General features: G+C 40.5%; 1 protein-coding gene across 2 annotated transcripts in view; it reads left to right on the forward strand.

The window, feature by feature from the left end:
- The window catches only part of Lsamp (limbic system associated membrane protein), a 2106845-nt gene that overhangs the window by 2075479 nt on the left and 5048 nt on the right, over positions 1 to 26318 (forward strand). Inside the window, exons 7-10 of one of the 2 annotated variants that reach the window (XM_021184808.2) lie at positions 342 to 462; positions 929 to 1077; positions 7757 to 7792; positions 25157 to 25189. In XM_021184808.2, the coding sequence (XP_021040467.2) occupies positions 342 to 462; positions 929 to 1077; positions 7757 to 7792; positions 25157 to 25189 (339 nt within the window). The remainder of the gene's footprint in view (positions 1 to 341; positions 463 to 928; positions 1078 to 7756; positions 7793 to 25156; positions 25190 to 26318) is intronic. The other variant, XM_021184809.2, reaches the window with a different exon arrangement.

The following is a 26318-nucleotide window of genomic DNA, read 5'->3' on the forward strand; positions in this document are numbered from 1 at the left end:
GAGAGAGGGAGAGGGAGAGAGAAGCTTGGCTTCTATTCACATAAAATGCCATTGAGTGTTATATCAGCCAACTGTACATCCCATCAGTCATATTTCACTTTACTTTAGCTTGCTGGTGACCAGTCCCATCTAGCTGATCCCAAGGCATGTCAATGATGCTTCCACATAATTGTTTTCTTGTCTCTCTCCAATCAGATGTCTTGGGTACCAATTCTAGAGCCTCCTCCTTTCATGTAAACCTGTGCATCCCTCCTTCCTACAGATTCTCCCACTGCAGCCCTTTGTGCTCAGAGCATCCTTTGCTCACACATAGTAATCATCTCTGTCTGCTCTTGCTACAGATCCACCCACTATCACAGAGTCAAAGAGCAACGAAGCCACCACAGGACGACAAGCTTCCCTCAAATGTGAGGCCTCAGCAGTGCCTGCACCTGACTTTGAGTGGTACCGGGATGACACCAGGTACATGCTAAACCCTTTATACCTCAAGTTCAAAATGATGATCTCAAAGTCTCCCAGAGCCTAAGAGCAAGACCTCGCTCATCTGTAATGTACATTTTTCCTTTGCAACATCTTCTTTATTCCATCACTTAGGAATTGTAGCCCTTAAGCTGAACCCAAAAGCACTCAAGAAAAGTTAAAATAGTGAAGAATATGATTTAATTGATAATTTCCACCTATATATCTTTCTTGAATGTAGTAGAAACTTAGCTTTAATGGAACTCACCCATTGCTGTTTCTTCTTTGTGGATGGACATCATCAATTGGTTCTAATAATAGAAGTTACATGGTTATAATGAATAAGTGAGGAAAGATAAACGCTATTTCCTCTCCTCTTTTTAAAAGCTCCAGTGTAAAGATGAGGAAGAGACCACAAAGTCATGCCCTTCAGCTGCACCACTCTAACTCCTCTGTTTTCTACTCTTAGGATAAACAGTGCAAATGGCCTTGAGATTAAGAGCACTGAGGGCCAGTCCTCCCTGACGGTGACCAATGTCACTGAGGAACACTATGGCAACTATACCTGTGTGGCTGCCAACAAGCTCGGTGTCACCAATGCCAGCCTAGTCCTTTTCAGTAAGTATGCCAAAACAGAGCCTGATTCCATGCAAGTAATAGAGTTCCCGCATATTGACTTGAAATCTATCTGCCATCCCTTAAAGGTAAACCCTATACAAAAATAAGAATATTCCCACTGAAAGCAGAGTGGAGATGGCCAGTCTCCACAAACAGCAATATTTACAGATAGAAGAACTATTCTCTCTACTCTCTTACTTTGGATAACTTCCCAGTTTTTCATCTGTGTTTCATAGTTTCATTTTTTTCCTGTTTGGTTATTCTTCAAGAATATTCAAAGAATATACATTTATTTTGTGGTGGCCTCTTTAAGAAACTGGAGTAATGTAAGGGCCAGGAAATGGATGGCTCTTATAATATGCCAGAGAGTAGTTATTGGAAAAGAAATGTCCAGCGAAAGCAGATGAAGTACTGGGAAAAGGAGAGGCTGGAAAAGGAAAATGTTTCTCCTAGCACAAGTGGAAGGGTAGACAGAATGTTTAACACATAATATAAAATTTGAAGGAGAAAGAGATTCTGTAGGATGGTTTCCCTATGAGAGTAAGTTTACATTGCTGATTCACCATTTGCAACAGAGGAAGAATCGTGGGAAAGGGAGCATTTCTGAAGATCAGAGAAGACCCTGAAAGTTGGCAGAGAAGGAATCAGTCCTTTCTAAAGGTGCAGATGTAGGAGACCCCACCTTGGAGTCTGCTCATGGGCAACAGGCTCAGTCATATCTGTAATCCCACAACCTTGTTGGTCAGGTAGATATAATTCTAGATTCAAATGTCCCTGAGAGACAGAGGATGCTGAATGGGTCATGGGAAGTTGATAGTATGTAAGACATGAAGGCTTTATTTATCAGAATAAGTAAAGCAAAAATGGTTAAAACCTTCTGAGCCACAAAATTCACTTAAATTAAGTAGAAAATTCTTTAAAGGTTTTATTATAATTTTAAAATAACAAACCACTAAACACTTTTTTTTTTTACTCTATCTATGCACATTTGGAAAAAATTACTATGGCTAGGAAAGATGTCTTCATCTTGTTGTGTTCAATTTAGATGAGCCTTCAAGGGGAAAAAAAAAGGATTCTTTGAAGAAAAATCAATTTAAGTGAGAGTTCTCTTGAAGGGTTGTATTAAAGTGTTTTGGAAATTGCTGAATATCTAACACTACTTTTGTAAAACAACAACCATAAACTACCCTATACATGGCTTTAAGTTTCTCATTCTTAACAGTCTGGCTTCGGTCTGTGGTCGTTGCATGGGGGATAGCTATACAAATGCTACATCAACGTGAAGCTGAAAACTCCTATCTTGCTTATTTGTCTCTAAAGAATAAATGTAAAAAGTCTTTGCTCCAACTGGAGACAGTACTCACCATACCCTTGGGGAACTATGCACTAGGAGATGTAGTTACCCATTCCTTCCTGACCTAAGGAATTCCAGAGATATAGGCAAACCCTAGGTGCAATGATAAATCTGAGAGTCTGACAAACCTACAAGAACCGACTCAAGTAGAACATCATTCTCCTAACAGAAAAGTTTTAAAGGGATCACAAAATAGAAAATGCAACAAGATTATTTAGAAAAATGAAAAATTATATAGCACATTAAGATATATTTTCTTCTCATCTCACAGAGAATATGAAAAGCAGGAGAGATATACAGTTCAAGTAACTGATAAAACATGGCCTTAAGGCTGAGGAAGGAAACGTTGAGGAGAGAATATTCACACAGAGAGGTAGAGCAAAGGCTGGGTTATAGACAGTGGAGACACTTGTAGGACCTAATGAAAGGGAACTACCCATTGCAACCATCCGTGGAAGGATTTAACATGGTAAAATTAGGAAATGTGAAGAATTTTAGAGAATTTCAGATTCTAAACTGAGAATCGGGGAATTGGTCAAATGTTTCCTATCACAATGTCCTTCATGATTTGGGGAGAGTCATCCTCAATTTTGAAGAACACAGTGCTGTAATAGGTGGGAGCCATCTCCTCAGAGGTCCCATACTGCCCTCTACACAGCATCATGCATGCAGAAGTACCAGTTTTGTATGCAGCACATAATATACACAGCATAAGCCTTCCCCTTGGTTAACAATTGTTTCCCTGCTTTATGATAAAGTTAAGCTATTGTGGACTTACTAAAGACTAGATGAAATAGCACTAGGTTTTGAAGTGGACGGAGTTATTGCCACTGTAGAAAATTAGCCAACAACTCTGTTTCTTAGACCCAAGGCCCAGTTATGAACTTCAAGGGGAAAAAGATGGATGTCTTTTATGATGAGAGCAGTGTGGCTTCCTGACCACCTGAATTCCATCCTTAGGTTCAGGAAGCAGGTCTTCACAACCTGCATAGCTAGAGTCTTGGAGATGGGGATTTACCATGGCCCAGTTTGCACAGGCCTAAAAAATAAGTAAAAGAAGAAAGAGAGGGTGGAAGCCGGCAAGCAAGGAAAGAAAGACAGGAGTGAGAGAATAAAGGAGAAGGAAAGAAAGAAAAGGAACAATATGCCTGTGGAAGTAGGTTGCCCATTCTTCACATTCAAAGTCAATGAGATTTAAGGGAGAGGGGAGGAAAGGCCCTTGTAAGGCAGCTGGTATTCCTCCGCCCACCAGTGTCAGGAGGGGTGTCTATAGCCAGAGGCTCTGACAGAAGCACTGTGTGGGCAGCGGGGTGCTCTGCTGACCAAGCTGGGCCAAAGCAGATACAGCAGCTGGTGAGCTGCTGCCAGCCAGAGGCAGCAGCAGGTAGAGACACAGAGCCAGCGTCCCTGAGTTTGTGATTATTCATCCTTAATGGCTAGTCAGCACATTTCCAGCCCTGTCCACCACAGTGACATGCTGACTTTTGCAGTGTCAATTTGCCATCCTTTGTCCTCAGCAACATATATATGTATCCTTCTCCATTCTCTATTCACCTCTCCAGAGGGGTCAAAATAAGTGGATGAGAGTGCAAGAATACATTGTGTTTATAATACATTCTTCCTAAGCCACTAGAAGCATGCTCTCTTTTCATTTGTTCTCATTTTCCTCACATCCTAGTACTCTGCCAAAGACTCCTTTAGTGTATATATTTGAATAATACCTTTTACAGATTTTTCTTCATGCCTGAACTAAATGGAACATTTCACATTTTTCTAAATGCGTGAATCCTGGAGCACAATATGCATGGGCCAGGATTCGGCTGTTAGTCAGTTCAGACAGAGCAGTGCTCATGCCACAAACGAAGATGTGAATTTCTTTTGATGCAACAAGACGTTTCATAGTCTACAGATAGGTTATAGCCATCTCAGTGTTCCTATGCAGATAACTAGAGATTTACCCACAAGATGATGGATGTACCTTATCTCAGTGCTTCCCTTAAGGGAGGAAAAATGCGGGCAATTATTTGAGTGATAATAATTCTTCCCAAGTGATGCTCATGTGAAGTACTTTCTTCATGGGCTTGTCCTTTATCCATCAGGACAGCCTGACTATGTTCCCATGGATCCCTGTTGAACAGCGATTATGTAATCAGTGAAACAAAACAATCTAGACGCTGAGTTCAAGATTTAAAGTTGAGTCTGAAATTCCTCATGACCAGTTTATAGACCAACACGTTATTTATTTATTTATTTATTTAAACCAAAATGTCAGGAGCTACAACTTGTGGTGTGGAAGTGAAGAAACATTGAACCTCCTCTTCTTCTCTCCATGAAGCCTTTCTTCCTGGCTCGTTAATCATCTGTTCCTGTACAGGAAAGAGACCTGCTTTTTCCTTCTCTCTACTACTTCCTATTAGCCGACATTTACTAACTCCTGGACTAGGGACTTAAGTCTTTGAAATGTTGAGATTCTCAGCTAATATTCCAAGTTAGCAGCTTATTTCTGTGTAAAAGGAAAAGTTATGTCAATCAATTTAGGGAAGCATGAAGATTGTTAATTTATTAAAAGTACAGAAGGTAAGAGAATAAAAATATACAGACATCTGCACTGGTCCATTCTGCACCTGTGTACAGGGAGGGCTTTTCCACTTCAGTTTATACTTTAAAAAGATCATTAACTTATAAACTTGTAATTGACCAGATGATAAAAACCTGCCCAAGCAGTCTATGAGTACAGTGAATCTTCACAACGAAAGCCTCCACTTATTCTTCAGAAAACATTCTCAGTTAGTATTTTAGGAGTTCGGTGTTAACGGCATTTTTAAATTTTTTTATTTTTATTTTTTGGTGGTACTTACTACTTAGGAGACTCCTTCACCATATTCTCTCAGATCCTTCATAAAAAGACATTCTATTATCGAGCTCTAACCTCATACAGGATATAACAGCAGACACTAACTCTTTCAAAGACTCTCTGTGGATACAAAAGGAAGTGAGTGGACATGTGGGTTGCTTTTTACTTCAAAATGGAAATCAAATGAGTTGAGTTCCAGGAGTAGTTACCCAATATTCACAATGAAATAAAATCAGAGTTAGAAAATTATTTTGATATAAACATCCTACCCTTCATTTCAGCTTTTTTTTATTTTTTTTGGTACAATCATCTCAAAGTGCTTCATTGTGAAATGTTAACAGCCACTTAGGTTGGTTTTGGTTGATTGGCTAGTATTATTTTTTTAATATCCAGCAAAATCAGCCAATAGTCCTCTTGCAGCCACATATCCCATTTATCCAATAGGAAAGCAAAGCCCAGTACTTAAAGCCCATATAAAAAGCCACAGTCTATGCTTCTAAAGCGAACAGCAGAATCTCTCCCTCATCTCCCACTCATCTGCTTTGACCTCAAGCATCCACATCCAAGAGAGAAACACAAAGCCCCCCAAGATGCCTGCTCTTTTCTGGTTTTGAAAATCAACAGTGTGAAATTTTCTTTTTCCGTTTTAATTAGTAGCTGCTTCACTTTTTGGTTCACTATTGCGGGAGCCCACAACCCTGCTGTGAACTGTAGGAAGCATGGTGAGGAGAAGGAGGATAAAAAGAATTAGGAAGAACAGATAACCCAGAAGGATAGAATAGAGAAAACTGGACTAACTTAGGAGGGGTGATAAGCCTAATGTGATGTTAACAGAGGCGGGGCTGAGGTGCTAATAACAGAGCAGGAAGCAGTTGTAAAAGCAGCAATGGAGAGAAGGCAGCACCATTTAGCAATACACATGCTCTTGTGGAAAGACAGTCAGAGTGCATACATCCAACTGTGAACAGTGCAGTGAGAAAGTAATAAGCTGAGTCACTTAAACACTCTGAATAACAATAGTAGTCATAAAATAAAACACAGCGGAGAGTGTATGGTATGGGACAGTGTTCTCCAGCTGATACATAAATGTGAAAGCACTTCAGCTATTTATTTTCAAAGCTGGAAACCTAATAGCAAATGCACAGTGAAGGTTTAAATCATGCTTTTTCTGCTTGGCACTGGTATGACGATGACATAATTGTTCTCTGGACATTATTGACCTGCCTGTTCTATCTCAGTGCACTTAAGCACCTTCCACATTTAACCTACAACTAACAGCCAAGCTAGAGAGTACAGTGTGTAGAGTACCTAGGAATGTTCTCAGAGGCCAGCTGTGTGAAGCATCTGAAGATGAGTGAGTTGGGGGGGGGGGGAATCAACTTTTCCTTGACTGACCTTACAGTATAGTAAAAGATGGAGATAAACCAAACTTGAATGTCCTTATCTCTCTGTGGCTTGGTTTCAGTTGTTTTTTTTTTTTTTTTTTTTTTTTTGACATTGGTCACTATTGAAATTAACATCGATTAAAATGTGAAGATGTACGCAAATTGTGTTTCTCTATAGTGTTAGGAGTTGGCAAGTAGTGAGCCCTGTCTCTCCCACATTATTATTCTACCTTGCTGAAGGAGCCTCAGGGAAGATTTAGAGTCAAATGTCGAATATTAATGAGAAGTATGGAAGATCCCCTAAAACCTAAATTCCATCAGTGTATTTACTACTTTACAGGAAGAAGCCCAAGTATGGGACTACGAAAGTGGGAGGCTTACCTATTTAAGACCAAAGTGTTCAAATAAAAATACTTGCTCTCATTTAACAGGATATATCATCAAAGTTTGGCTGGCCCATCAAATTTTGGAGAAGATTGTATGATAGCAAGAAGTAGGATGAAGAAATGGAATATAGGAAAAACTGTATCATGCCAAGAAACATATTGCCAGGGGGACTTCCTCCTCTGGCATCTCTATGATAGGAATAAAACCCATGAAAGAAAAGATGAATTAGGGTTTCCCCAAATAAATTTTCCAGATGCTTGGCTAAAACTGATAAAAAGCTGAAAGATAAGGGAGAGGAAACCTCTGGTGGCTGCCATCATTCCAGCTATCATTAGCCAAAGGGAGAAAAAACCAGAAGCAAGAAAAGTTTCATAACTTCTATAATCTGTTCTAGTCCCTCTCCCTAAGAAGACACGACCTTGGTATTGGGTTTCCTAGCGGTGGAGAGGACCACTATTTGGAGCGCTACCACTGGTGTTAGCTCTCTACTCTTGCTTTAATAATTTAAAAATGGGTTTATATTTATAATTTCACTAATATCTGTCTTTGATATTTTAACAGGAAGAACAAATAAACAGTGTACTGGAGATAAGTTTCTATAGGCATAGGAATTCCTGTTCTGTAATTGTTTGAGCAGTTAACCTTGAGATTCCGTGTGTATTTTTACCCTCCATGATGTTTACCATTTTTCCCCTTCAGAGCGTGTTTTACCCACAGTCCCCCACCCCATTCAAGGTCAGTATGATTTTTATCACTGTAGTTCATTTCCTGGGTCATTCTCCAACATATAATGTGTGAAACACACAAAGGAAGAAACCATAGTCTCAAAATTCACATTTATTCAAAGTTACTTTTTCCCATAAACACTGCAAAGCAAGACATTGCCTCAATAACAGCAGGATAACAGGTGTTCCACTGCCTTGACTCCAAGTCAGTCAGCTATACAGACAGGGAATTATGTATTTTCAATGTGAATTTATTATAGGCCACCAATAGCTTTCATACTGGAACAGAGATGCCTGTATACCCCAGCTCTCTAGGCCAGAAAATTGTGCATTAATGATCCCACTGATCACCGCAAAGACAAAGGTTTATAGGCTCTGAATTTATAGTCATTGCTATTGCTTGCAAAATGTATTTTCCCAAAGACTAAACACAAAACAATTACACAAACACTACTTTTCCTTAACTATGGGCCAACTTGTGTATTTTACCACTTATACCTACATAATTTTAAAAAAACACAAATAACAATTTATAAACAGTCACTCTGTATTCTTCTCATAAAAGTTTCTACAGACCCAAATTAAATTCTTGCCTCCTACATCACATTTAGATGCAAAGTCACAGCCACGACTTTCTAGCTTAAGGGTATTTAAAGGCAAATTGGCAAATAAAATTAAAATAATACAAAAAAAAATTGAAATGAAACCAACCTACCATTGAAATTAAATCTCAGAAAAGTGATTCGCAAAGAACACTCAAAGACGTAGGGAAAAAATGGAAACTAGGCCATGCGGGGCCTAGTTTGGAAAAAAATAAATCCAATTAAAGAAGATTATTATACACACTATAAGAAAAATGTGCTTAGAATCATAGGAAGAAATGCTGCTGTTTCATAAATTTGAAGATGGATCATATTTCATTAACTTGTCCAAACTGAAGCTCCGACCAGACTTGGATGGAGATTTTCAAAGTGCCAATAATGGAATTTTTGCATATGTATATATTCACATATATGCAAACTTGCTTTAATTATATTTACAATGAGTTAAAGAAGGTTTCTAGGGCTGACAAGACAGCTTAATAAATCTTGAGCACAGTCTAGACTATTTTAGTATAAAACTTAAAACTCTGTTAAATAAAATAACTTCCCTAAAGCATTAATAAAATCTGTTCCTTACCCTGGCCACTAAAAATAAAACTGTTAAAGTGCGCCTGGTTTTCAGTCTTGACGTGAAGCGTGGCATTCCTGGAAAATACTCCATCTTGAATTCCTGACATGCCACAATTATTTTAAGACATTTAACTTCAAGTGTTGCTACAGAAATCAACACCACCGTTTTATCATGATGGCATCTTGCAAATATCTTGATAAGGAAACACACACACACACAGAGGCATTGCATCTAGCCCAATCAATCACATTTGCAAAGAGGTCATGCCCTGTCCAAGATGAGCTTTGCACACAGTATCAAGATGATGCTGAGAGTCTCTGTGACAGCAGTTCTGCAGCCACAAACTCAAATATTTATCTGATCTCGCATTGTGGCTGAACAAAGTGAAACCAGACGCTCTTCACAAAGGACAGCTGCAGAATGTTGAAGAGCAGTTTCATTGAGGGGCTGACCTCATTCAATTCTGTGGGACTTTGTTTCCCACACACTGAACTGTTGATTGGAGAATGACCCTCGTTTGATTTTGCGCTGTATGTAGACTGTAGTTAGCTTTTTTTAGATAGATTTTAGAGAATCTAGTTCACCTTACTACTAATACTTTGGGCTTCTGCTAGCAGGGATTGAAAAGCTGTTCATGGTGACATGGGAGAGCTGGTGTGAGAGGTCACTGGAAAATGTCAGTTCTCTTAAGTCCCCTGTCCTTTACAAGGATGACACCTTCCTAGGGACCCAATCACTTTCTCCATCTCTTTTCAGTGAGGAGGGCTTCCCATGTAAAACGAACTTTCCCATAGAAAGACAAGACAATGACAGAAAACTAAGCCTTTAGAGTGAGAACTCAAGATTCAAATACCCATGAAATGTGTGTCTCACTGTAGCAACCATTATTATGCATGACATCCTTATTTAACTAAATATTGTATCTTGTCATCATCTCTTTGGAATATTAACTTTCATCACCAAAGTGTTAACTGTGTCTTGTGTTTGTTGTTTGAGGCAAACGCCCTCAAGGATTTCAGAACTTGATTTCCTCAAGGTGATTTAAAAGGTGAAAGAAGACCTCAAAGCCCCTTTTCTGCCCTCGTTCAGTAGAAAGAAGGACTTCCCCTTCTACCCACAGCCTAGCCCAGATACTCTTCACCCCAGTTGCTTCTCTTCCTTAGCGCCTCACATTAGAGAGTCACCCCTCTCATCCTCCCATATCCTCAACCACTTGTGACCCTCAGGCCATCTGGGAATGTGCCTCTATATCTGCAGTGGTATTTCAATACTGAGATGAAACCAAAGAGTAATATACATTGCCTGTAGTCAATTAGAAATTTTCCACTGCTCTTACCTCTGTGGCAAACATGAAAAGCAGAGTGCTTCCTTGCTCCCTAATCTTTAAAAATACATTATATGTATGTATGTATACGTATATGTATACGTATATGTATATATAGAATACAAACATATATTTATATATATAGAGAAAATATGTGGTGTTCCTTCTTTGATTTGTTTCTGATAGATTTTCCCATTAATTTTAATTTAGATTTATTCATTCTGAAATCAGTCCTTATTGCATATATTTGCATAAATACCTCAACTATCTCACTGCAGAAAATCCACTGAGGTGCAAAATGAAGGAAGAGTCAGTTCTAAATTTCTGAGGGAATTTTCTCACTTTGTTTGCCTGAGGCCATTTTGAGGGGCATCTGTGAGCCTGGGCAATGGTGGTTTCTCCCTTTAGCAGACTTAGATGCAACCTTTTGTCTCTGGAAGATGCCCTTGCGCTAAGGAGCGTGGGTTCAGCATGAGGCAATGAAAACAGTATTAGAATGCTGAAATGAAGTGTAAGGAAGGAAGGCAAGGACACCCACCATTGTTTTCTCTTTGCAGCTTCCAAGCAGAGTCTCCCGTGAGCTCTCTGGGCTATGTGAGCCCATCCTCCTCCAGTCTCTGCCCAGATTATCATTATTTTTACAGAACAGGAATGGATGTGTCTCGGTTGTTTGTCTCCCATCTGATTATTTATCCCAAGTGAACAGCCTTTCCAATCACTAATCCCATGTGGCAAGTAGATCTGGGAAATTCTGAGATTATCTTCCAGGTTCAGGCATTTCACTGGATTTGTTCACATCTGCTTGCCATTCAGTCTCTGTTTTTCCATTGATAAAACACATCGCACATGGCTGGGTTTGCATGATTAATGTGGCTATCTAAAGCTCACTCTGAAAACAAAACAAACTCTCCAAAACTAAAGTTCAAAAATAGTTTACAATCCAACCCATGGACAAACCGGGTTTACATAAATTGGCAGTTACCCTGATTTGTTTTCTCCCCAAAGAAGACTGGTGTCCTCGTGGCAAAGCTAGCATCCAAACAGCCAGACAATACCTACAGTAGAGGAAGAGATAGCCTTGCCCCTACCTGGGTTCTGCCAAGAAAGGGATCTTTAAATCGGGCTCCAAGAAAGTGGAAGGGAACATGGGAGGGGAAAACTGAATATGTCTCATTCTGTAGAGATGGCTGGATAAGCCTCACATTTTATTTTCTGAGTGTAACATGCTGGAAATCAAGGAGAAGATGCCCCTCCCAAGTCCTAAATATAACACTTTCACCTGGCACAGCACTGGTTATATTAAGACTAATAAAAAAGACACCCAATGTACTTACTGGTTTCTCATTTACCAATACATGTTAAGGTCTTTTGTATGTACCATTTCATCAGTTCCCACAATCAAAAGAAATTAATACTTACTTCTTCCCACACATTTTAATGACCAAATCATACCCAAATCTAGCCTACCACATGCTGAACCTAAGCCATATATAAATCTATATAGTGCACTGCAAACCAACATGATAAAGTCATTCACAATGCTTATTAGATATGCACCTATCTAACAAATTGCAATAATTCATCTAATTTGTCTTACACATTACAATACATACACATATAATAGTCAGTTTATCATCCATACATTTTTGGAAAGTCATATTTGTATGCCTGACTAATGCAGAGATTTACACGCAAGCATCGAAAAACACAGGAACAGAGCTGTCTGGCATCAGTACATCTAATTTCACACACTTACCCGGACCGATTTGCATACTCACCTCTATTAATTATGGATAATTACTAGCATTGTTCTCTGTAATTCAGTTTTTCCAACTGTGAAATGGGAAAAAAATTGTATTTTTCATGCCTACAAGCTCAAAGTGGTATTTTAAATACCATATGAAGAAGAACGCTAGAAGAAAAGCATATTGAATTTCAAATAATCATATTCAGCTGCACACCCTTCCTGTGTGTGTATTTTTTTTTTAAAAAGCACTATTCTGAGAAGCATGTTCATGTCATGTGAACATAGGCATTAGGTAGACATGGCTCCCTTCTAGTCTGATTATTTTGGATAATCAGCATGTTTTACATGTCCACACTGCTAATAAGTTTAAAAGTCAAACTATCTCAAGTCCAAATGCAAAAAATAAAAAAAAAATTGTCTTATTATTTTTACTCATGTCAGAATAAAAATCTTGAAGAAAACCCGCAAAATGTCACATGTGAGAGACATTCACTTCTCAGTGATGGCTGTCATGCACACCACCACATCATGGCAAAGATTTGCCCCAAAGATATAGATCTTATCTAGGAAGATTAAAATGTTAAAACACATCTCTCCCTTCCTGTCAGAAATAAGGGTCTTTTTCTCTACTGATAATATGTACGCAGCCATGACATAACAAAATCACAGAATTCACAGAACTACCATTGGCTACAGTTAATTTACAAGAAAATAAATAAGACTCAATCTGCATATTTTCTTCCTTCAGATGGGATTCAAGTCTTCCTGCTGATTTTCCTTACTTGTCAGTGGCTATCGCAGATGTAGCCCTGTGCCATGTGGCATCCATGAGTTACTGATTGCCACGGAATGGTTTAGACCCAACTGTAACACTCAAGGTCTGACTCCCATGGCCATGTCTTACCTCTCTCCACCTTTCCACACTTAGCTTGATATGTTCCCTAAACCATTCTTGTTAAAATCTGCTAACAGGAATCATTATGAAGTGTATCCACCGAGTTACTGAAACAGCCAACAGCAGATTTGTGGTGGTAAATCTCTGAATTTACATTTAGCTTCAAGCTAAATGGCTAAAAGCCCTACAGCATGAATTTACAGGTAGGGGAATTCTGACATCTTCTCTCATATTTCTCCAGTCTTGTTCTGCTCACACCACATAGCCTTTCCTGATCACCTCCCTTTCCTTATGTCTTGCTGTGCTATTTTGATTTCTAAAGCCAGCTGGGATTGGAAAACGAATATATTTTCTTTCTTTCTTTCTTTTTTTTTTTTTTTGAAAATTGAAGCTTCCACTAAATTTTAATTTGATGGAAATATTACTCTTGTATGAGCTTTATGGGAAAAAAAAAGAATCTTTTCAAAGTAACAATTACATTTGGGGATTAAGTTTAAGTAATTGGCAGTCTTGTCTTTTTAATTAAAAGGAATAAAGCTGCCTAAGAAAAGCTCAGTGAGCTTTGCAGTGGGAAATGTTGGCATACTCTCCCACAGAGTAAGAAGACCAGCATCCTGAATGGACAGATGACATTGGCCACGTTTCATCTGGTCCTTAGAGTGCACCCCAGCAGGGCTAGCCTTAGTGTTCCTCCCAAGATATTCAACATGAAAGTACTGTGAGAGGCATTGCAGGTAGAGCTGAAGTAGATCCTTTCTTTAGGAGCTTATCTCTAGGTTGGTGGACACAGTAAGGAGGTAGAGTCCTTCAAGAAAGCATTAAGAGGTAAACTGAGAGGGAGGGGACTGAGCGAATGGCTCAGTGATAGTGTGCTTGCTGAGCATGGGTCTTTCTTTGGTTTGATCTTCAGCAGCCCTTGCCCAGGCAGGATACTAAGGCATCAGCATGATCCCAGATATTGACAAATGTCATATGCTAATCTCCTTGCAAATATAAACCTTATTTTCAGTTTGTTCCTGAGTTCCCTTTTCCTCTGTCACCTGTGTTTCTTATCCTTGGTTTTCATTTTCTCTACACTCTGTTCAGATTCGTCTTGCATTCGCATATGCGTATTCTATCCCCTTGCACTCCCTTCAAACAAAATGAAAAATAAAAGTCGGGAGAGTAATAGCAATCACTTCTAAACACTGCCACACAAACACCCCAATGAGTCCCCAGAGGATCTATGGAGAGGAGACAGCCGTGTCTAAAGAAGCAGGATACAAATTAACCTCAGTAACAACTCCCTTATAAAGTCTCTCTGTCCTCACGATGCCCTTTCATCATCCCGAGTTATTTGTAGGTATTAAATTAAATGAACACTTTGATGGAGAGGACGAGAGGTAAACCACAGGCCTTACATCTCCCCTTGCACACCGCTGGGAGGAAACACACCTGCCAAGTCAGAGCCCAGCATGAAATAATGAGGGTGGAATTCCAATTTAGGACGTTCATATGTGCCAGATGTATGAGGGGAGTCAGCCGACGACTCACTAGGACTCTGCTGAGAATTGTCAGCTTCTATCCACCACAAATCAGGGGAGGAGAGACCTTACAAGCCATTCATCATGCTTTCTAATTGGACACTGGGGAGCCAAGACTGCCATAGTGTACTAACCTGTTCTTTTTCACTGACACTAGAAGAAAACACTTCCCACACGTCGGTGACATGTGTGCACACTTGACACCTACATATGACGACCAGTGTAGTATATTGACTATAATTCACAGGACCGTTTCTTGCTTATCGGCACACCTTAGAGACCTTGCATTTCCAGCATGACTTCTGCAACCTCCCAAGAACCACTGGGGCAAGCATAGCATCCTCTTAAAGATACCATTGCCTGAGCTGCTCATTTTAGCCATCCCATATGCTATGGCGCACAAAGCTCCAAATGTCCCCAGCCATGTTCTTTGTTGGAACCTTGTTTGACCATTGTACAGTTGTTATGTTTTAATTGTGTGTGTGTGTGGTTTGTTTTCTTCATTCCTTGGAAGCAGGGAGTGTTTGGACAGCAGACAGTAAACAGTACTTTGCACTCTGTTGTTGATTCGCAAGCTCCCGTAACTTGGGGAACTTTCAAATTATCTCTCCCACCCCTAGAGTTCCAGAACACAGGTAAGTTTGTCACTGGGCACTCCTGAAAGCAGAGAGAATGGTTCCCTGGGGGCTCAAAGCTCCCTTTCTGACTCCCCAGCTGCGGACTTCTCATTACTCTCTACTTGCTCTGACTTTTGCTATATAGTGTTTCTTTTAGAGTTCATACTTCCTCTTTCTTAACCTACTCACTAGGAACAAAAGAAAGAACATTCCTTCCTAACTGTCAATCAAAACTCATTTTGGGCTCCAACTAAGTGATTTTGGCAATGACCTTTATTACGAAGACATCATTGATGTACTCAAAGAAATGTTATCCTAGAATGTGTTCTGAGCTGGGCCATTTGGGAGTAACTGTGCAGAGCAAGCCAGGAACAGTGTCTATATAAGGAAGGTTTACAAACCATATAGGAAAGCCTTTAGTATAAATAATTTAAAAAACCAAGTTCATCTTTGTTGAGTGCCAGGTTAGGGTACCTACAAGGTGGTGAGGAAACAGAGTCAGGTACTTTAGGTTGGTAAGTCAAGGGTGCTTTCCTGGAAAAGGGAAACTGAACAGCAGAAGAGAAGACGAAGGAAGAAGCAGAATATCCATCCCAGTACGTAGAAAAATCTAGAATTCAGAAAAAGCTCACTGGCAGATATTCAACATGAAGCCCATCGGATTCTTAACATCGAGAAAATAAAAAGAGATTTTCCTTAAGATTCTTATTTCTGTTCTTCTGTATTTGGCAAGAAAAAAATGATAAAGGAAGGAAGGAAGGAGGAAGAAGAAGAGGAGGGAGAGAGGGAGAAGGAAAGAGTTACCAATGGAACAGTAGATATGTATTCTTATGAGAAAGATTGCCTTGGGATGAATGTACCTGCATGCGTGGATGGTGGTAGCACTATTCCAGGTTGAGTGTCTGGTTTACACTGAGTCTGTTTCCTAGCTGAACATCAGAGGAAACTTACAAAGTTTGTGATAAGATTTGGTTTTAGTTGTAGGAATGGCCAGGTTATAAGTAAACCACTATGCTTTTAGAAAGTTCCCCTAGAGCTTGGGCAGATGCTGTACATGTGGGTCTGTTGTAACAGGAGTATGCAGAAGGAGTTGTAGAGACAGAAACCTTCTAAGGTTTCCTAGAGATCAAGAAGAAAGTCACCAAAAAGAGAGCCTGAGGCATAACTTCCTTTAGCAAGGCCTACACTGTGGCGTTTAGTTCCACAGAGGCAGATGCAAGGGGGAACTCAGAGCAGACAAATATTTTTAAATCCCTTATCTTCTTATTTCCAGGAGCTTTTAAACCCTAGGAAATCCTACAGATTGACTTATTCTCTCTGCATTCAAATTACTTCGTTTCATGGTGTTCGAATGTTTTTGATTTTGAAACATACAAAATGAAAACTCACATTACATGGATTAAAGACTGCCTTGAATCCCTCAGGAATTTGAATCTAAAAATGGATGTTTAAATGGTTCTAGAATTCACAGTTTAGATCTTGGAAACAGAAAGCGAGGACTAAAACCAAAGAGAGAGGGAAGAAAGCGAACCCTCTAGAGATCTACCCAACCTTTGCATTTAATCCTTTTTTAGCAATTCAAATAGATGAAGGGGCAAAAACATTATTAAAATATATAGACTATGTATATTTTAAAACACAGATGTTAGAATCTATTTTCTGTTTTAACGACTCAGTTGAATCAACAGCTAACTGTGATTGAAACTGGGTAGTTACAAGGCAGTTAACCGATATATATATATATGCATGTGTATGTGTATGTGTATATGTATATATTCTACATTACAGGCCCTGGAGAACCCTTTATGAAACTTAAGCCTGTGGGCATTCTGGAACACTTTAGTTCATGATTACTAAAAATTAAACCTACCCAGGATGAATAAGAAACCCTCAGGATTTTAAAATAAGCAGCCTTGATGTGAGAGACTCTCTGGAGTCCTTCGTTCATAGTGTGAGTTGTTAAACAAGACTGTATTTTCTGTGATAATCCATGAGGTTGAGCTCACAGCAGCAAGGTTCTGCAGCTCCGTTGAGCTCACAGCAGCCAGGTTCTGCAGCTCTTTATAGAAGCATTCAACAGTGCATCAGGCTTCTGGTCAGAAGGAGCCGTAGACCTGTATAAGCCTCTTCTGTTGCGTCACCACCTCATGCTGGGAAGTCATGTCCTTTAAACATCACCCATACTGGCCTCTCCTTTGTCTTATTGCATGATAACCATCAACTTAATTTTAAGGGAGGGATTCAATCACCTTAGAATAGTGAAAGCAGATGCCAAATAATCAGAAAATGCTTTTTTTGAAAATTTCCTAGATTTACTTTTTTTTTTTTATAAAAACCATGTACCATGTTTATCATTATATAAAGTCCAGGACCACTTAAAATAGTAGAAATTAAAACTCATTCTTCTCAAGTTCACAGCAAAAGCACAACTTGATGGGAGAAGGAACACATTCTATATCTTGTTTTAGGTGACGGTTACATAGATGTATACAATCATGAGAACACTTCAAATACTTGATTATTGTTTATCATAATCCCTGAATTTAAAGAAAATGTATATAATATATATAAAATGATACAGTTTTGAATGTATAATCCAGACTTGAAAAACCAGAAAAGCACCTAAGTTAGTTGTGAACCTATGTCACAGGCCAATCACAATCCTGAGAACCTTTCTCTGTAGTAACTCAAGAAGACTGTGGACACTCAGGGTAATGTGAGCCGCTTGCTTTGCCATCCTTACTGGCGAATGTTAAGATACTGCCCGAGAATACATTCTACCATACGGCATACATGCCACCTAGCCTAGATTACACCTTCAAGCCCGGAGCATGTCTTTTTCCTTCTGCTTGAAGTATTTGTAGCTGATGGTTCTTGTCCGAGTTGCTCCTTCTGCATTGCCTTCAGCCAGACACAGCAACTCGAACCAGTGAGCAGATGATGTAACAGTGGGGTTTATAAAGGCCTCCCTTCCTTCCCATCGTACCAGACTACTCTAGAGCTTATCTGGGTTTATTATCTGGGTTTACAGTCCCTCACAGAACAGGCCACCTCCTCTGTCCAGTCCCACTTCCCTTACTCTTTTCTTTCTTGCTGATATTGAGACGTCTTCCTAGAAAACCTCCTGTGTCGGCTCTGCGCGTGTTGCCTCCATTTCTGTGAATTCATATGTATGCCATCCTATTGCTTGCTTATCATCCTTGCTTGCTTGTCTTCCATCTCCTCTGGCTCTTACAGTCCTTGTCCCTCCTCTTCTGCAGGGTTCCCTGATGCAGGAGGAGAGGGGTTTGATGGAGGTATACCATTTAGTGATGAGAGTTCCAAGGTCTCTCACTCTGCATAAAGCCTGGCTGTGGGTCTCTGTGTTTGTTCCCATCTGCTGCAGGAGGAAGCTTCTCTGGTGATGGCTGAACAAGGCACTGAAGTATAGCTAGGTCTTTAGGAGTGGTTTAATTGTTATATTCTTTAAATAGATCATTAGTATGTACCCTAGATCCAAGGGCTATGGAGTCTTAGGGTCTTGGTCACCCAAGCAGTGTTGGGTATGGGCTCCATCTGATGGAGTGAGCCGTAAGTCAAATAAGGCATCGGTCGGTTGTGCCACATGTTTTGTGCCGCCATTGCACAAGCAGATCTGGCAAGCAGGGAACCATTGTAGATCAAAGCATTTGTAGCTAGGTTGATGTTTCCATTTCTCCTTTGGTATCATATTGAATGGCTTCCTATACCAAAGATGCTTGCCTATAAGGGGTAAAGGCTTTATGTAGGCACCAGCTTGACTTCTCCATATTAAGTGAGTTATACAGGTGTTGTCTTCAGCAAGGGGGCCTTGCTGTCACTTTATGGAGAGCGATATATAATCTTGGCAACAACCTGGGTTGTTTGTTGAATTAGATGTAAGCTATTCGCAATACTGAGTGTTTCACTTGTTGACAAGAAATACCCAGCTAGACCTGTTGCTTCAATTATTTGGCAACTTTGATTAATTCTATTTTAACTTCTAAACTACTTTTAATTCATGATTTGTTGTCTGTAGTTTTCTATTTTGAAAATAAATACAATATATACTCATAACAGAAGTTTTTTTTTAATTCTGAAGCTACAAAAGAAAAAAATGAAGATCACATACCATCTCCCTCCTCATGGAGGACACCACTGAAATGATGTAAATGAGCATCTTGTGTAAGCATGTGTATTGTCCACAGGCTCTAGATCCTTCCCCACTTCCCACCTTGTCCAAGGCTGAGGAATGTCTCTGCCTTATGCAAGGCTGTGGCAGAGGCAGGGTAAAGAGCAGCTTTCTGCTGTCCTGCACTCCACCGTAGCATGCTCATGATACTTTCTGGTTCTAGCTACAAGGCTTACCTTACAAAACATTCCCCTGTGTTTCCTTTGCAACTCTCAGTAAGGGTCTCACTCAGGTTGGAGGACACCTACCTTCTCCCTCTATACTAAAGGGTTAGTATTTTCCCTTTTGTACATTTATTTCTTCTATATTTTAGAAAGTAAATTAAATTAATAAAAATTACTTGCGTTTTAAAAGGATTTTTTTTTTGCACTCTATTCATCATAGAACATTTGGGTTGTGGAGATTTGGTGATCCAACTGATGAGAATAATAAACAAGGCTCAAATGTTTCGTTCACATTTTATAACAATGTCAGTATTCACTTTAGTTGAAGTTTATTTATTCACTCACTGTGTGTAGGATTATAATATTTTGGTAAGTTTGCATCATTATCCTCTCCTCTAACCAGCTGCAGTTCTCTCCTGCTGATAGTCAACTATACAGAGAAAAGCCCTCTGAGATACTCAAAAGCAGAGTGTGGGATTCCATTTTGGTCACAGTCTAGTTAAGGGATGCTGACATCCTTTCTCAAATGTTGATGACGTGGTAGGAGTTCTCAGTCATTTGAATACTAGTTCTTCCTCATGGAAAGAACAGTCCTCTTATAACCTGGGCCCCCACAACTTCAGACCAAAGGTGGAGCCCAGTAGTCGGGGCCTTCCCTGGCCTGTGTGAGACCCAGATTTGGGTCCCAGCTCTGCAACAGCATAAATAAACAAGAACAGAGATGGAAGAGCCTGGGCGGTGAGGTTCAGGTCATTTTCTGGTTTGACCTGCTCTTGCCTAGACCCAGATTGATTCCTGATGATCCTCAGAGATCAATATTCTAGAAATATTAGCCACGAAGATGTATACAAATTGAATATCACACATGGAAGACATCAAAAGCTCTAACAATACAAGCAGGAGTCAGAGGGCACATGTTTTTCTGTGGCAAACGGCAAAATAATTACACTTGGAGGCAGAAGCTGCTAATCCCCAAAGCCCTTGAGTAGAGAGGAGAAGCCCGGGGGTGGGGGGGGGGCGGGAAACTAATAACTTCTAAAGTGTGGCTTTCAAAATCGAATTAATAAAAATGTCTCCCTTTTAAGCCACTATAATAATAAAGGTTTTATTTTTCAAAACCTTGACACACACAAAATGTCAGAGAACAAACCCCCACCAATTTCTACAGAGGAGCCTTGCCAACGTTGTGCTCTGGGGCCTGAGTGTCAGTAAAGGAAGGAGAGTGAAGGCTGAAGCCCCATCCCACTCTTTCCCCTTTTCTTTGGCCACCTTAGTGATTTACACCTCTTACATACCACTTTCAGGCAACTGGGAGACATAATCTCTGTCCACTGTGGACTGTCTCTACCAAGAAAATTATTAACTCTGACCCAAAAGAAAAAAAAGATGTCGATAAATATATGAAGTCAGCTACCAATGTGTTATTTTCAAACCTGTAGCAAACACTGCAGAACACTGGCCTTGCAGAAAGAGTTGTGCCCACAGATAACAACTGGTTATTCCCTATTCAAATACATCTGCGACAGGTAACAGATGAGATACCTATGTTCAAATAAAGTCCCTGGAATTATGACAACTGTGCAAACAACGTCAAGCCTAACACTGCTGCAGGACCCCCTCCATGTAAATAAGGATGACGGAATGCTGTGGGCAGAGGCTGTGGTCAAGAGCCAACCTATGCTAAGCTGCTTCTAACCTTTAAAGTCTTACTGTCTGATCACTGCCTCTGCTGTCAATACCCAACCCCCCCCATCCCCAAGAACTCAAAAGCAGTACAAGTGACAGACAACCTTTTCTGTGTCTGATAAGGTCTGCAAGTTCCCCGAGGTAACAAGAATGCTCCCTAACTAAAAGGAGTTTCCAGTGAAATATTCCAAAATGGTCACTTTAGGAGAAGATGGGGGGAAGGAGAAAGGACAGAGCAAGAGAGGAGAAGAAGAAAGAATACAAAGGAAGAGAGGAAGAGAGAGATCACAGAGGTTAAAGGAAGAGTAAGCTTCCTGACCTCCGACCTTTTCCTTCTCTGCCTTCTGCCACAGTCTCAGGAGTTAAAAAGTCAGCCTTTGACAACACTGATGTTTGTTAATGCTGGAACATTCTTGGTTCTAGAATGCCCCAAAGTTTTGTCTGTTACCTGACTGCAGATGTCTCTGTTTATAGTTCTAGCCTGCTTCTCTGTGCTCTGTTCTTAAACACATTTTCAGAAGCAAGACCAGTATGTAGGAGGAAATGTCCAGGCAGGCAGTGGTGGTGCATGCCTTTAATCCCAGCACTTGGGAGGCAGAGGCAGGTGGATTTCTGAGTTCGAGGCCAGCCTGGTCTACAAAGTGGGTTCCAGGACAGCCAGGGCTATATAGAGAAACCCTGTCTCAGAAAAAACAAACAAACAAACAAACAAAACAGAAAAGTCGGAGTCTGTGGATATATTCTCCTGAAGGATCCAGGGATACTCCTGGCAATACAGTTTTTGTCAAGAATGTAAAACAACATTTCACTAGAGAAAAGGATGGAATATAGGCATTATGGATCAGATTTAAAGACTTGACTATAATAATGGGGAGGTCTATTTTAAAGAGTGACATTTCACACCAGCTCCATCCAACTAGAGAAACTACAAGCCTTTTCACTCACTGTTGCCACCTGGTGGACAGAGGTGATACTTTCCAAAGGCACCTAGGAACATGACCTAGTGTGACCACAAGATGGCAGGACATAACCAAGTTTTCAAACAAACTCAGCATCAGACAGTTTTTCTTCCTTCCTCAGAGACTACTAATCAGCCAGAATAGGATGAGTTGGAAATAGTTGTACAAATATCACAAGTCTATCACATTTTCACAAAGAAAAATCGAAGTTAGAATTTTAAGATCTTTACTGTTTCAAAAAGAAATCAATTTATGGCCGCAAAAGGAAGGAATGGCTATAAAATGTAACTAGGCATTCAGTTTATCTTTTAAGCACTAGTAGATACACATTCAAGCATTTTTGCACAGTTACCTCATGGAGTTAAATGTGTGGGAGTGTTTCAAGATATTTCTTGTAATTCTCTTTAATGGAAGAATAGAGAATTGTTCCCCCAACACATTCATTTGGAACAAACAGATTCTCACCCAAGCCTGTGTCAGTGGGTTCCTGTAAGCATACTGCCAACTGCACCCTAAGGAATTTGTTGCCCAATTAGCCTCCTTCCTATCTGGTTTGCATGTGCCAAGGTCTCCTAATGTTTTGCCCGTCGTATTGTTGGCACATACGCTGTGTGGCTTTTTAATCAGGGTATCTTTCTTCCACTACAAAAATTGCACTAATAATCCTCTCTAGAAGGATCCCACCACAAGATGGTAACAACAACCCTTACTGAATTGTGTGCTAGGTGCAAGGGGAGCTCACTGGGTAATGATGTAATCCAGGGAGCAGGTTTATCTGGGCCATATTCATTAAACTTGTGTACAAATGCTAAGACCAGGGCATAGGAAGGTTAAAGAGGTGTCTCTTAGCTTAATCAGAGTCACTGCCCTGCCTGTCTGCCCTGAGCATTTGCTTAAACTTCTTCCCACAAAGCCGGTGCACAAGATTTAGCAAAGAAAGGAAAAGAAAAGGTCATAACTCTATTCTTCAAAAAGGTCTCCTCTAGGTCTAGAATTTTTGGGTAAGTAAGCAGCTGCCTCCTAAGAAGAAATGTACTCCATGTTTCTATATGAACTTACAGTGTAATGTATTTGTTGACTGGACCAGCTATAGGTAATGTTCTTCACATAGAAAAGGGTCTGAGAGATGCTGGTGTCTCTGGGCATCCTTAGACGTTCTCCATGAGCAGCACCAGATATCATAACCAAGAGAACATTCAGAGCGATTCATGCTAAGGCTAAGCAGTTCAGGGAAACCATTGTACCTACAAACATGGGGACAGGGTGGCTGGCGTTAGTTTTGCTAGTGATGAGGAAGAGCCAAACGTTTGTGAGTTTCAGACACTGGGACAACCATGCCTTTCTTTATAACTGTCCTAATGATGCCAGGAAGTGTTATACCGTTTGAGAGACTCTCCGTGAGAAGTGGACACATGGAGAAGTATGCAAGGAAGGGCATGAATAGGTTATCAGGAATTGTGGTGACTTTTCAGGCATGATTTCAAAGAGCCGAGCCCAGTCTGCTAAATCAGGTTCCCAGTTTTCTGTTTCAGAAGCAATGGGAGCTGTGTTTATTCTTCTCATGTTTTCATGTGCATTCAGAATGATTGCCATGCACAGGACTACAGTATCACATAATAACAGGCACAGACTTTATGAAGTCAGAGTCCAAGGGGGGGGGGCTGACAGCTGTCCATCAAAGCATCAGATAAACACATTGGAAATCAAGATAGAGATGAGTGTAATAGAAAATAAAAGGACCATACATCATTAAGGAGACCAAGAAAGACTCCTCGCTGGAAGTAATATCTCCATTCGGAAGGGTGACTAAGATGCTACTACAGAAGCTATGGTACCCCGGGAGAGGGGATCTGGTTCCAGGGAGCAGAAAAGAAAGGTGGGGAGATGGCAGATGTTTACAAGATTAAACAGGTAGGATTTGTGAGGAGAGCCACAAATACCAAACTACAGATTGAGTGTTTATCCTCAAAGACACACCTCCCCCCACCACACACACACACACACACACACACACACACACACACACACGACTGAAAGAAATGGAAGCTGAACTGTAAGATGGCAGAGGTTCTATAATAAAGAGCTTCTTCATTTTACCTTTTCTGCTAGTTTGTGTTACTCAGTCTTCAGATCTGATCCTGTAGTCCTGCTGGTCATAGAGATAAATATCTGGATCTCACTGCCGGTATGGACTCCCATAGCTAATCAATCACTTAGTTGGTCTTGAAATAGAAAATGGTACCCTACAGAAATTTTACTTGTTTACTTCCAAAGGTAGTAAGTCCTTTGAATTATTTGGCAAAGACACTTAAAAGGAAATCCAGATATTTAAGCAATCTAATCTCATTCAACCTTGACATTGATTAACACGTGCAGCAAGTGTTTGGAGAAAGTTCCTATATCTAGTGGTCCTGGCTGAGGACTGGATTCAGTGGTGAATAAGCTATGCACTGTGGATGCCCTTCGGAGACAACCAGTAAGCAAATGAGGGAATCAAACCAGGAGGGGCTTTAATACTGCTTACCCCAATGCTCAGTAAAAGAATGCCGAGGATCAGAGAGCAGTGACTTCGAGGAATTGACGGGGCAGTCCTATAATGGTGGCTGCAGTGAATGACCGAACAGTATAGAAACCTAGGGGAACATTTCTAGTAGATGATACAGCAACTGTGAAACTTGGAGTAGGAATGGACGTGGTTGTTAGGTAAGGAGTTAGATAAGGCCAACTGGTGAGAGTGGGGTCACGATAAGGCTGGGGATCAGACACATTCTATGGTTGCATACAGTGCAGTCCAGATGACGTTCACACTCCATGCTGGAGCCCCTCTGCTTGTCTAATGGCAGAGCACGTAACGTGGAGATTCAGTAGCTGCCATTCAGTTTTTGTTCCTAGCAGTTGCTCATTTAGTCTAAGAAGAGTCTCTTTCTGCCTGCCTGTCCCTCAGTCTCCATCCGCCGTTTCTCTTACTGTCCTGTCCTCTACCTGCCTTCCTCTTACCCCCTTTGAGTGGAGAGTAACAACTACCCTCATGTTTATTCTCAATTGATAAAGCCTTTTTTTTATTTGTTTTTGTTTTTGCTGAATGTTTCTTTTTTAGAAATTGGCACCACCGTGCACTTCAAGCCAAAAGGTATGGTTGCTGTTTATAAAACCTTTTAGACATTAGTTAAAAATCCACAGCCATATAGTGTGGCCTCATGCACCTGAGTTTGCTTTAGCATTGTAATTTGTGATAAAAAAAATTTCAATAAGACAGTTGGCCATGGTTTTCCACAGGTCGTGAACTTTCTTATTAATAAAGGGTCCACCCCCTGACCCAAGGCCCCTGCCTGGTAGAACTTTTGACAGTGACTCACTTTAACATCCCTCTTCCATCCCTTCTGCACTTCATCTTAAGCGGCTGTGGTTCATTCCACAGATCTCACTTTATAGAAAGATCGATACCCAATACCAAAGCTTTCAGAATTTTACAGTCACTTGTTGACGATTCAAGTAAATACATTGACAAGTTGTGACGCCTACATCAGACACAACAGCTAAACAGCAACCCATGAAATGAAGTGCATACGCAGTTGACATTTCCACCCTGCCTCTGTTCTCTCAGTTCCTGAAGTCTCACTTACTATAACTTACCTGGACAGCTGGATCCCTAGAAGAGGTTATTCCATGATTTCCATGCACTCCCGCCAGCCATGTGGCACACAGTCTACATTCTTATCTCTACAAAGACAGGGCAAGCTTGCTGAGGCAAGCAACCTCACCTTGTCCGTCCCAAGACAAGTACTAAGGAAGCCGTGAGGAGACCAGATGTCACCGTCGTTCATGCCCTCCTGGTCATCACTTGACTGTAGGTCGTCTCTTATGAAAATAGCTTTCGGGCTGGAGAGATGGCTCAGAGGTTGAGAGCACTGGCTGCTCTTCCAGACGACCTGGGTTCAATTCCCAGCACCCAACATGGCAGCTCACAACCATCTGTAACTCCTCTTTCAGGGGATCTGAAACCCTCACACAGACATACGTGCAGTCAAAACATCAATGCATATAACATAATAATAAATTATTTTTTAAAAAAGAAAATAGCTTTCTTTCTAATTCACGAACTGTGTGATGATCATGACTGTCACCAACAGTAGAAACCTATTGTGGGGGGGCAGGGGGATTAATGCCCTCCAGCATCCAAAAGCCACAGAGGTTTTATGGTTGCTCAGACCTATGCCCTTTTTGTGGTCTATCTTTATAGGTCATCACTGTCTCAGCAT

This window comes from Mus caroli, chromosome 16 (assembly GCF_900094665.2).
Source record: "Mus caroli chromosome 16, CAROLI_EIJ_v1.1, whole genome shotgun sequence".
Taxonomy (NCBI): Eukaryota; Metazoa; Chordata; class Mammalia; order Rodentia; family Muridae; genus Mus; species Mus caroli.